The 13,260-nt window shown below is 35.6% G+C and overlaps 1 protein-coding gene across 1 annotated transcript in view; it reads left to right on the plus strand.

Moving 5' to 3' along the window:
- The window catches only part of ptprdb (protein tyrosine phosphatase receptor type Db), an 87,405-nt gene extending 78,036 nt beyond the window's left edge, over window positions 1–9,369 (plus strand). The window contains exons 33-39 of the mRNA XM_084399961.1: window positions 1,667–1,952; window positions 2,243–2,421; window positions 2,536–2,662; window positions 3,329–3,454; window positions 5,210–5,364; window positions 6,038–6,173; window positions 8,844–9,369. Of these exons, the coding sequence (XP_084256087.1) occupies window positions 1,667–1,952; window positions 2,243–2,421; window positions 2,536–2,662; window positions 3,329–3,454; window positions 5,210–5,364; window positions 6,038–6,173; window positions 8,844–8,912 (1,078 nt within the window). The 3' untranslated portion in view covers window positions 8,913–9,369. The remainder of the gene's footprint in view (window positions 1–1,666; window positions 1,953–2,242; window positions 2,422–2,535; window positions 2,663–3,328; window positions 3,455–5,209; window positions 5,365–6,037; window positions 6,174–8,843) is intronic.
- Window positions 9,370–13,260: the final 3,891 nt, after the last annotated feature.

Consider the following 13,260-nt stretch of genomic DNA (forward strand, 5'->3'; position numbering starts at 1 on the left):
CTCGCCGTGGACGCGCACCGTTATGAATGCCCGTGCAGCCGTGAGCATTTTAGTTGAATTTTAAAATTAGCGCCATTTCGGGGGCAGATTGCTTGAATTTATTTTACAAAAGCACAATGTTGCTTTTTATTTTGACTGTACACAAATATAAGTTAACACTTTGCAGTTTGAATGATGTCCTGTATGAACAAAATGACAGAGTATCTTTTTATGTGTCCACTGTTCAATCGCGCCCGCGCCACACACACACACACACACACACACACACATTCCAGCATTGCAATCTTGACATCGCAGTCTGTTCATTATAGCCTTAATAAAATATAATAATAAAATAGTCAACCTAACATACAGTGCTATGCATAAGTTTAGACACCCATACTAAAGTTGACTAAAAAGAGGAATAAAAAATCATCTTTTGGAAACTGAACTTAATGCCTTAATTTAAAAAATTAGGAAAAATCCAACCTTTAAGGACACCAATTTTCTTTGTGAATGAATAATGTATCGTAAATAAATAAATGTTCTTCCTTAAAATACAGGGTGCATAAGTTTGGACACCCCTATGTTAAATTCCCATAGAGCCAGGCAGATTTTTATTTTTAAGTATTTAAAAAAAAAATTTTTTAGGACACTATGCATCCTGATAAAGTTCCCTTGGCCTTTGGAATTAAAATAGCCCCACATCATCACATAGCCTTCACCATACCTAGAGATTGGCATGGTTTTATTTCAGTTAGCCTAATAGCTAGTTTGATTTGCATTGAGAGATGATCTTATGGAAAGTACCCCATGCCAATCTCTAGGTATGGTGAAGGCTATGTGATGATGTGGGGCTATTTTAATTCCAAAGGCCAAGGGAACTTTATCAGGATGCATAGTATCCTAAATTTTTTTTTTTTTTAAATACTTAAAAATAAAAATCTGCCTGCCTCTATGGGAATTTAACATAGGGGTGTCCAAACTTATGCACCCTGTATTTTAAGGAAGAACATTTATTTATTTACGATACATTATTCATTCACAAAGAAAATTGGTGTCCTTAAAGGTTGGATTTTTCCAAATTTTTTAAATTAAGGCATTAAGTTCAATTTCCAAAAGATGATTTTTTATTCCTCTTTTTAGTCAACTTTAGCATGGGTGTCTAAACTTATGCATAGCACTGTATAAAAATTACACTGCTCTGTTTAAATTGTCAGTACAATTCATACTATTCACAGTAATCACCGCTCAACTGTGATGTTTCCAAGCCCAGATATATATATATATACAAAAAAAATGTGTTACATTTATATATATATATATATATATATATATATATCGCTGCTCACAGCTATATTTTGCATTGCTCTTGGTAGATTGCGTTGGTCATAGAAATGTAAATAAACATAAATAAAATAATTATTTTTATTGCATCTTTTTTATTAACATTTTAACCACTGACAACATAAACAAAACTGACTGAACAAAGCAGGCACTTACAACAATAAAGGGGAAAAATACATGGGAAAAGAAGAAAGCATGGAGAAATGTGAATGTTTTTATGATATGAAACTATTAAGTGAGAGAAAATCACAAATACTTTTTCATACAACCTTTAAATCAGAATGCGCAACTGTGAGTGCTTGTGACAGAAGCGTTTTCTCTCTCTCTCTGTCTTTCTCAGTGCTGGTGTGGGTCGAACGGGCTGCTTCATTGTGATTGATGCCATGTTGGAACGTGTGAAGCAGGAGAAGGCGATAGATGTTTATGGTCTTGTGACTCTGATGCGATCTCAGCGAAACTACATGGTGCAGACGGAGGAGCAGTACATCTTTATTTATGATGCGCTGCTGGAGGCCGTTTCCTGCGGCAACACAGAGGTTCCGGCACGAAACCTTTACGCCTACATCCAGAGACTGTCACAGACGGAGCCGCCAGAGCACATCAGCGGAATGGAGCAGGAGTTTAAAGTGAGTTCATCACACCTATGTAAATTGTGAATTTAAAGGGAACAGTGGCATAATTGTGAATTAAATGAAACAATAAAAAAACAACTGAAAACATTAAAAACAACAACAACAAAAAATTTAATTTTAAAAAGTAACAATCCACGACAGTTTAAGTTCTTAGATCCATTTATCTTCTAAGCAATATAAAATACTATATTATTTCTTGTTGCTGGCAGTTGTACATTGCTTTTTATTGTTCATAAAGTTAAAAAATTGTTTGCTTATTTCTTTTTTCTGTATCTCCTTTTCAGCGGTTAGCTAATGCCAAAGCGCATAACTCCAGATTCGTCAGTGCCAGCCTACCATGCAATAAGTTCAAAAACCGACTGGTCAATATCATGCCATATGAAAGCACACGTGTGTGTCTGCAGCCAATCAGAGGAGTGGAGGGCTCAGACTATGTCAATGGCAGTTTTATAGATGGCTACAGGTACATTGTGATCTCTTTATATTTACTAGAAAAAATAAAACAACGCAACTACAAAATGAACCACTGACACATCAACATTTTTGAAGCTTTCATTTCTTTCTCATCACTCTCTAGGCAACAGAGGGCATATATTGGGACTCAGGGGCCGCTGGCAGAGACTGTTGAAGATTACTGGCGGATGCTTTGGGAACATAATTCTACTATAGTAGTTATGCTTACTAAACTCAGAGAAATGGGAAGGGTTAGTTGACACATACACACACGTCAATAGTGTTTAGATGCTGTCGTTCACATCAAGAACGATAACTATAATGATAACTTTATTAGTGTCCACACCAGCGTTGTTTATTCTGTTTTGTCGTCTGCCCCTTTAAATGTTCGAGCTCTTTAAAGCAGGATGGATTCTGATTGGCTGTCAATGTTTTTATCATTCGTCAGCTGGAAAAAATCCAACAATATCGTTTCTCTGTGCTGTTGTTGTTATATTTGTGGTGTGGACGATTTTTAGAACTATGTCTTTATCATTATAGTTATCATCCCTGTTGATGCTAATCAGTGTTATTTTAGTATTGTTTATTCATATATATTGAATTTCAGTTTTATAGGTTTTAGTTTTGATTTTGTGCTTTTGTCATTTTTATTAGGTTTTGTTCTTTTTAAATATTACTTTTTAGGTTTAATTAATTTTTCAGTTTTCAGATTTCAGTATTACTTTTTATTTAGATCCAGTTAGTAATTTTTGTGAACTAATTCCAGTTAGGGAACATTTCAAATGTTCATTTGATTTACATTTTTCATCTAATATTTATATTTAGTTTTTTTATTTCAATTGACAAACATGTTTTTAATAGATTTACCTTTAGGTAACGGTAATAGAGGCTAATGTGTGAACTTCTTTCTTATGCAGGAGAAATGTCATCAGTATTGGCCATCTGACAGGTCAGCACGATATCAGTACTTTGTGGTGGATCCCATGGCGGAGTACAACATGCCTCAGTATATACTCAGAGAGTTTAAAGTCACAGATGCAAGGGTAGGTCAAACACTCATTAAAATATCATGGAAACTTATAGAGTGAATATACATTTGCCTATCTTCTGTGACGTAAACCTGGCCATTAAAATATTCTCAACTCTTTTCCCACCAGCGTTTACTAAAAAAAGTTGTCAGTTAGCGCCAGCATTTTTGATCATATATGGCCCCCAGAATATTTTGTTGTATGAATATGTAAAAAGTTAATATAACAAAAGAAAGAACTGAGCCTCTGCTTTTTTTTTTTTTAAGCCCATTTTATTCTAGCTTCATTTATTCTTTTTTTTATCAAGACAACAAACAACAAAACAAAAAGCTGAGAAAATCTTGTTTTTGTCAAAGACTTCGCCCAGATCAGATTCAGAACGATGATCTAAACATAGATTGAGTAGGCCGACGCCATCAACACCCCCAAAGATTCACAGTCCTATACCTCTTTGTGGGATCGACATTTTTCCCTGTAACTTTTGGCAGTTTTGATTTGATATGCTGTTGAATATTTGATGATCATATTAGCTTACTTGTGCATAAGCAACTTCTATCCAATTCTTCTGGGCTGTGTCTGAAATTGCCCCCTATACCCTCATTCACTATTCCCCACGGTAGTCCTCTAATATAGTCCACTTGAGGGAGTGAATGAAAACGAGTGAGTGAATTCGGACACTGAGTGTGCCGGAAGGGTTGCAGCTTTTGCATAGTTTGCGTTTGCTGTTTAATAATTATTTGAAACTTAGCAAACTGCCAGCTCCAGTAGTAAGATGAAAATATATGTATGAACCTATGTATAAACCTTAAATAAACAATTTAATAATTAATTAAAAAGGAATTTATACCTGTATGATATTATGCTGTCGCCACATTGGACCAGCGGTTTGGAAAAATGGATGGATGGATGATTCGGCTGCGGGCGCCACCTTCTGGTCAAACGCGGGAATTTATTCGGCATGCTGCACTCACAGTGCATTATGGGTATTCTCTAGCGTTGAGTGTACATTGGTTGTACACTCGTTATTGTTGGATTGAATGAATGTACTCGTTAATGTCCTCTATGGTTTCGGACACCACTACAAATGGCTGTATTTAAGGGTATATGGGGCGATTTCAGACACAGCCCTGGTTTACACAGATCTTCTTAACTTGTTTTTGAATCCTGAGATTTTGTACTATTTCCTGAGATTTTGTACGGAAAATCTGTAACAGTGCCCCCTACCATATAACAGTGAAAACACAGATTACTGGAAAAATTTAGGGTGGGGAAATGGTGGGGAAGCGTTGTATCATAAATAATGGAAAATCTCTTCAATAGTGGAGAAAGAGTTAACTGGCTTTTATTGCTTTTGTGTGAAAATTTTGTGTGAAAACAAAGTCTGATGCTTTGAGTTGGTTCTTAAAAAAAATATATATATATACACACACACATGGTGTGAGTTGGTTCTTTTGAATGATTCAGTCAGATTGATTGGTCTGCATAAATCATTAGCATTGGGATTTCCAACTTTTACAGACCAGAGGCTTCCAGCATAAAAAAGCTCGTTTTTTTTTCGATTACACTTTATGAAACTTTAATTTGGAACATTAACTAACATTACTACAATATATAGGCTAAATGCTTAAAAGTCAGCTGGCAAATTATTTATTAGTTAGAAAATGTAATGAAAATGTAATATGATTCCATGTTTTATATAACTTCTCCACACAGAACCCAGGTTGAAATGCTGCTGTCTGTCTGTCTCTCACTGGTGTGTCTCTTTTCTAGGACGGTCAATCCAGAACGGTCCGGCAGTTTCAGTTCACGGATTGGCCAGAGCAGGGTGTGCCAAAATCTGGCGAAGGCTTCATTGATTTCATCGGTCAAGTGCACAAAACAAAAGAGCAGTTCGGTCAGGATGGGCCGATCTCAGTACATTGCAGGTGAGGAAAATAAGTGCTAAAGAATTTAGGATGTAATTCTATTATGTGTTCTGTGTAATAGTCTGTGTTCAGGGGTTATTTCGGCAAGGTTACATAAATGTGACCCTGGACCACAAAACCAGTCACATGGGTCAATTTTCTGAAATTGAGATTTATACATAACCTGAAAGCTGAATAAATAAGCTTTCCAGTGATGTATGGTTTGTTATGCCGATATACAACTATTTGAAAATCTGGAATCTGTTGATGCAAAAAAATCGAAACATTTAAACTTTAAAGTTGTCCATTTGTGTTCGCGATTGTGCTGCATTCACTCACAAACATAAATGTTTTATATATTTACAGTAGGAAATTTACTAAATATCTTCATGGAACATGATCTTTACTTAACATCCTAATGATTTTTGGCATAAAAGAAAAATCGATAATTTTGACCCATACAATGCGGACACAAATATACCCGTGCAACATGTGACTGGTTTTGTGATCCAGGGTCACATATACAGTAGATTTTAGTCAAATTACTTCATTATGTGCTTGCAGTTCAGGTCAACATTGTACAAAAATATTTAACCGCAAAATGTCATGATTCAAAATGCCAATCAGAGTCAAGTCTTACAAAGAGCTGTGAAATAACATGAATTCTCACATTTTCTGGGATGTGCGTGTGCAGTGCTGGCGTTGGCAGGACAGGTGTATTTATCACCCTGAGTATAGTATTGGAGAGGATGCGTTATGAGGGAGTGGTCGACATCTTCCAGACTGTCAAAATGTTGCGTACTCAAAGACCAGCCATGGTGCAGACAGAGGTAAGCTTTTCACGCAGTGCTGATGTCTTTCTACCCATAATTCCATGGAACTACTCGTAGATCCATCATTTCTTTAGAATAGTAAGAGTTAATCACTTTTAAAATTCTGTTGATGTTAAAGTACTTTTTCCTATCGAAGCTTAACATGCAGTTGTTGGTTGATTCTCCCTAAAAGCTCTATTTGCTCTATTTTGAAACATTGGCTCAAGCAATGACATGTCAGGTGTTTCTTTCTTTTTCATTATTGTGACTTTATATGCCATCATTTATTTTATTTCTTACTATAGTGACTTTATATCTCACACATAACTTTTCTCATAATTTTGACTTAATGTATCATAAATACAACTTTCTTACAATTTACTTTATTTTTCATTATTGTGACGTTTTATCTGCTATTTCTCATAATCTCCTAATTCATTTAATAGTTGACTTTAGTTCTTACAATTGTGACTTTATTTTTCACAATTGTGCTTTATTATTGTGCTTTATATCTCATAATTTACTTTATTTCTTGCAATTGTTTGTGACTATTGTTATTCATGTAATTATTAGACAAAGTCACAATTGTAAGAAATAAAACCAATTATGAGCTATTTTGTATTATTGTGTATTATTGTATTATTATTGTGTATTTATTATTGGATATATAGCTCATAATTCTATTTCTTACAATTGTGACTATAAGAACACAAACAATATGTTTTTTATAATTATGACTTAATTTCACATTGTGACTTAACTATTTCTTACAATTGTGACTATATCACTCGTTATTATGAATTTATATCCCTCTACTGTGACTTTCTAGTAACTGATTTTTATATATAATAATTACAACATTATTTCTTATAATTATGACTTTATTTCTCATTGTGACTTCATATGACGTAATTGATTATTTCTTACAATTGACCCTTCGCTAAGCCCCGCCCTCCTTAGTTACCGTTGCTACGCCTGACAAGCTTTCGCGCCTGGCACGTCTATTACAGTATGTATGCACCGGTGTCAGACATTCCCAAGGAGATAATTAGTAATTTTTGGCAAACAGGTGAAATGTCTGAGAGAGCAAGACAAAAGGGACTGTAGTGTTCATTCGAGGGATATATCCACGACATAATATTAGAGAATAATTTCATCAAAATTGAAGCTAAAGCCTATATGTCCCAGCGCAAGCAGCAGCCGCCTCATACCCTGACCATTCAAATGGGAAACACAAATTGAGGAACAGCAGGGTGAGTGAAATTTGAAAATAATCGCATAATTATAAATCAAACAGCTTATCCATAAATCTTGTGGAATAAACACAAGACATTAGCCTGACCACTTTGCAATGAAAACATTCTCCCTCGTATATTTTTAGCGCGCCAGGCTACTGCTCACACGTCGTGGGTCACATAAGTGTCTACTGTTAATGAACTGATTAAGTTTGCATACCAACCTTTTCCCTGGAGATCTCCGGCAAGCCCCCTGATGTTCCCTCCTTAGAACTAACACCGGGGGAGCCGCGATAGGATTGGGGTACTCAGGGGTAGGCCGTCGATTAACAAAATGCTGAAATATATTTTAAAATATGTCAGTGAGCCTCCGTCTTGCCTTTAATCACACTGCTTGATCCACGCCCAGCATTTCTCCCCTTGGGTTTTAGATTTCGAGAAGGGAAAAAATTCCACCACCCCGTCTAAACTTTTAGGATACTGGGTGTTGGATTTGCACAATCCGTACGCACAACCAGAGCCCGTCTACGGAGAGCCTGTCCACTCCCTATTAAGCCCTGTTGTACCGAATTTTGGTTGTAGTACCACCAGAGTTCCACTGGGGGCGCTCGCCATGAGTGCAAAATGAATGGGAGTCAATGGGGCTAGACGGCTAAATTTGTCTCTTTCACCCGATTGCCGTCGAGAAATCTCAGATGTGATTGTAGATTTTGCAAGTTCAACATGGGTTATAGGTCGAAAGTTGAATGAACGAGTACTTATGTCGTTTTGATTTCTTACAGGTTGAGTTGTTGTTGCCCATAACACGCTAGCATTCTGCTAATGACGTCAGCATTCTGACGTCATTGACATTTTGAAAGACTTTTTTAAAGCAAATAAGTGACTCTAAAAAATCTAACACCCAGCAATGTGTAATTTCTTTGCATCTCCTTTCGAATACAACATTCAAATTACTAGACAAAAAATTATATCCTGAGAAAAGTGGATTTTGAGGGGTATAGCTCCATAGACCTCCATTCATTCTGCACTCGTCCTGTGAGCGCCCTCATATGGAATCAGAGTGGAACTGCAACCAGTTCAGAAGCCGGAAGTGTACTGAGAGTGAAACTTCTCGCCATATTAGACATTCTCTGGCACAACTCTTCGGCATGTTTCCCTCGCTCGAAAGTTTGCCAGACCTCCTGCGCCTAGTTACGGTTGCTAAGCCAAGATTGGCCTGTGGCGGTTTTCGGGCGTGGCTTAGTGAAGGGTCAGTTGTGACTTTATCACTCATAATTATGACTTCATATCTCAAAATAGCATTTTTCACAAAAAATATACAAGTTTATATTACTTTCAATTTTACTTTTACCCTGAGGCGTACACCAATTTCAGTAGTATACAGATCAGCTCTGAGATTCGGATCAAATGGTGTGTGTGTGTGTGTGTGTGTGTGTGTGTGTGCCCTCCACAGGAGCAGTACCAGTTCTGTTATCGTGCAGCGCTGGAATACCTGGGCAGTTTTGATCACTATGCAACCTAAAACCTTCCCCTGGACCAAGGGCCACATCATCACACACCGAGACCTGCGTCTGATCAATCTGACTGCCTCTTTGTGTTGCCCACAGCTCCAGAGTCTGTTTGATTTCTCCAGACAGCACACAATTTAACAGCCAGTCAGGGAGGGCAGCTGACATACAGAATTGTCACAATACATTGTAGCTGCAATCATATAGCTGAATTTTGTCAAGTCATATTTGGGGTTGAGTACAGATTTGGCATTACAGCTAACAGGCCAACAGATCCAATGAAATCTCCTGAAGCCAACCATGTGCCGTCTGGACCAATTCAACAGACCAATGAGACTCTGAAATTGTGGGAGACGACAACAATCAAACAATTTGATGGTACTTCTTATGTGTCATAATTTGTTTAACAAAAACAAAAAAAAAACAGTAAGGGGATGCAGTCCGGGGTTTAGAGTTTCCACTGTTTTTTTTGTCACCAGTTGTATAGTGGATCCACCAACTCACTTGTTTAAGTGATGCATACAAAATGAAATTCAACAGAACCCTAAGTATTGGTGCTTACGCCAGTATCCTGTTCGTTTATCTGTAGCACACACACATAGATATACGTACATATCTATCACAGATTTAAGACAAGGAAAAATAACAAGCTGAAAATGGAGATTTGTCTCAAAAACTGTGCAATATTGAACGTGACGGCACCTTCAAGTTTTAAACCACTCAAGTATTAGAGATATTCTCACTGTAATTATATTGTCTCATTAATCCTATATGATATAAAGTATAAAACAAATGTGTTATTATGCATATTAGCAATACATATACATATACATATATATATATATATATATATATATATATATATATATATAAACTGTCAATGTATTGAGTGATATTTATACTATGTGAGTGAGGTTCTTGTCAATGCACATACGTTAAGAAAAGTACTGATTGCGGTCAAATTTAAAGAGTGTTTTTTTTTTTTTTTTCGTTTCTTTTTTTTCACTAAACTGTTACCAAAACAACTATTTCGATGCTTTCAATCAGGTTTGGAAGTTAAAATGTCGAAGCTAAACTCTCTAAACATGAGCTGATGTGTTCAAAACAATAACATAATGGATCATTTGACACTGGTAGTGCCTTATCATAGTCACATGTTTAAAATGGTTATATGTTCAATATTTATGGATATGAACCTGCTTTTATCTTAAAAAAAAAAAAACACATATAAAACAATATATATATATATATAATGCGTAATAAAACAGAATAAAATACAGTTATATCCACCTGAGCAAATTTTAATATATAATATATTTCACACACAGACCAATTTTAAGTAACAGTGCGGTTTATTCATTCAAGTGAAGTACTGCCAAGAAAACTAGACAATTATATTATTGAAAGCCAATATGTGTCCATTTTTGAGAGGGCACACGTTTATTGCATCTATATTGGGCCAAGAGAACTGCATATTCCGTTACATCTATAATAGCTATTACATTATAAATGATTTGTGTTTGAAATTATAATTATAATTCAGTAAAGTTTTTCGCAGTTTCAGTCCATGCCGCTGCAGGAAACTTTAATTTCTAACGGTTAATGTCTGCTTTCTTGTTTATCAGCGTTGTGAGGTGTCATCATCTTCACATATGTTTGAAAGCATCAGTGATGTTGGCGTGTCAACATCGACAAAAAGACGACATGACGCATTCAAAAGGGAGATTTCAAAGCCAGAGCTAGTTGCTTCAAACTAAATTAAATTGAAAAGTGTTCACTGTAAGTTTGATGTCTAAAATTTGATTCATAAAACATCAATGCATGACAAATTAGACCTACAGCTTGTATTACAGCACATAAAAATGACCCTGACGTGTCTATGTGAGTATCATGGCCCATGACAGTCTGGTTATGGTTTTGGAAATGACTGCACTCTTGTTCTATGCACTAACCCTTACTATTTCTTCAACACAGAATGTTATTTGTATTGAATGAGATTAATTTCACAGTGTTGCTCACAGTGTGTGCATGTTAGGAGAAAAATAAGTTTTGGTTACAAAGCTTAAGAAAACATGCGCATAGGCTAATGTTATTGTTGAATACTTAAGATGACAGGGTGGTATAAAATGAGTGATTTTCCTTCTAATAGTCATCATTCAGTAATTCCCAAGGAAGTCTGGTCACTGCGAACTTCAGCTCATTTTACTTTCAGTGTAAGGAGATTTTTTTCTTTATTTGCAACATTTTTGTTTTTTTTATTTGAAAATCTATCTTGCAGATCTACCTTCTCCTTATTATTACACATTACAACGTATTAATATCACAACCAAGTTTCAGGGTTTTTCAAATTTCAACTTTTGTTGAAACTAGCTATGCTTATTTTTTCAAGAGGATATAAATTAGCATTTGTGTAATGGGACATTATCTGCTAATGTCAAAAAAGAAATAAATTCATCTATTTTCCAGTGCATGACAGTCCCCATTTGTACAATACGAAGGCACCATCTGATTTTGATGAATCATGACATTGTTTCATGTGAAAAATAAACTAGCACAATCTATATCATGTAATCTGACCAAATATGCATTGTATCACAATTTTCATATTGTCAAATGTTGTGAGTGGTTTTACAATTTCACCCATCAAGTAATGTGAAACACAAAAGGGAAATCTTTTACCTCTGATTTTGTAGTAAATGTAAATATTTCAGAGGACGTTTTCTTTTTTAATTTTCCTACTTTATGTTGTAAGGACAGCTGTGTGAGAATACAATTGTACTGGAAAAGTTTTATTTGTTACAAATAAAATGGTAAGAATAGTCCAGTGAGTCATTATTTCCTCTTGGTAATGGTTTGTGGGGCTTTCCATTCTTCACAATAAATGATTGGTTATATTGACCAGTGATATGGCCGTGACATAGGCTAAATAAATTTCCGTTTCGTCAACTTACAGGTTATAAAGTTTACTTTAGCTATGTCGGCGCTCACTTTTTTCTGTCATTTAGGCCAAAATCTCATTTGATAAAAGATGAAGTGCTAGCCTGGTCCTACCAATTGAGCGGAAGTACGTTGGAGGGCGGTGCCAGGCTAGTGCTACGCACGGAATCTATGACGAATGCTAGAGACTCTCTTCTCCGTTCCTCAAATACATAAAACATTAGCCTTTATATATAGTTGTTGTTTTTTTTGTTTTGTTTTTGAGTAAAGAAAACGCTGTAATTATTTAAATAACCAGTTTCTTTATTTACCCTTGCAAACAAGCAGAGACGGTCCTAACTGCACACTTCAGTCACGATAGAGGCGGGAATGAAGAGGTTTGTGACCGAGAGTTTTGAGGAGCCAATGGAGTTATGAGGTAGTCAAGCTCTTTTCAATACTTTTCATTGGTTAAATATTTGCAAAACCCACTGACAAACGTCGTACAGGCTGACCAAAAGTAATTATGAAATATGGAAATACAAGCTTCTGCCCGACAGCAACAATATTATAAATTGTATTAATTTATAAAGTAATTGTCATACAGAGTTTTAGCATTGGAGTGAAATAATACTAATAATGAAAAATGTGCGGGCATAGGAACGTGTCTTGAACAAGCGTGCCGCACAAGCCCTGAAAAGTGAAGTCAAGCATCTCGATCGCCCCCCAGTGACTGGTCCTAGTATAGGTCATAAACCCCGTTTTTTTACAGTCTGAGGTCTTGAATGCCAATGCATAAATCCGGCCGTGAAACACCCTATAATGCCTACTGTATCATATTTGATACGCAAACTTCTTTAAATTATTTAAAGGCCTCTAAATTTCAACATAAAAAAAAAAAAAAGCCTTCTGTCGTCTACGGAAGCCCTAAGGGGCCATGGATTATAATTTTTTTTTCTGTTATTTTCTCGCGATGACGACTTAATTTTCTCGTGATCTCGAGATAACAAGTTGTTTTCTCGTGATCACAACTTAATTGTATATTATACTTTTGGCCATATACACTAATTATTAGCAACAGCACCAAATTACATATTTTTGCTCAGTTTGGGCCAGAGCGAAACTGAGGTGTTTTTTCCTCCTTGAATATATTTTCCTATAAGGCCTATCATACTAGACGATTCATAATATATATATATATATATATATATATATATATATATATTTAATAAAAACTTGACGTATCAAATGTAAAAAAAAAACCAAAAAAAAAACAGGACTATTATTTCACTTTACAGTGTTAAAATAAACTCCAGCACTGTTGCAATGATTCTTGTTTTGATTTGACCGCGCCCCCTAGTGTCAGTTCAACAGTTTACCTACAGTCTTCACAATGTATTAATATTAGTTTTAATGTACGAGTATATTTTGATTAAATATTGTGTA

Source organism: Rutilus rutilus, assembly GCF_951802725.1.
Source record: "Rutilus rutilus genome assembly, chromosome: 2".
NCBI lineage: Eukaryota > Metazoa > Chordata > Actinopteri > Cypriniformes > Leuciscidae > Rutilus > Rutilus rutilus.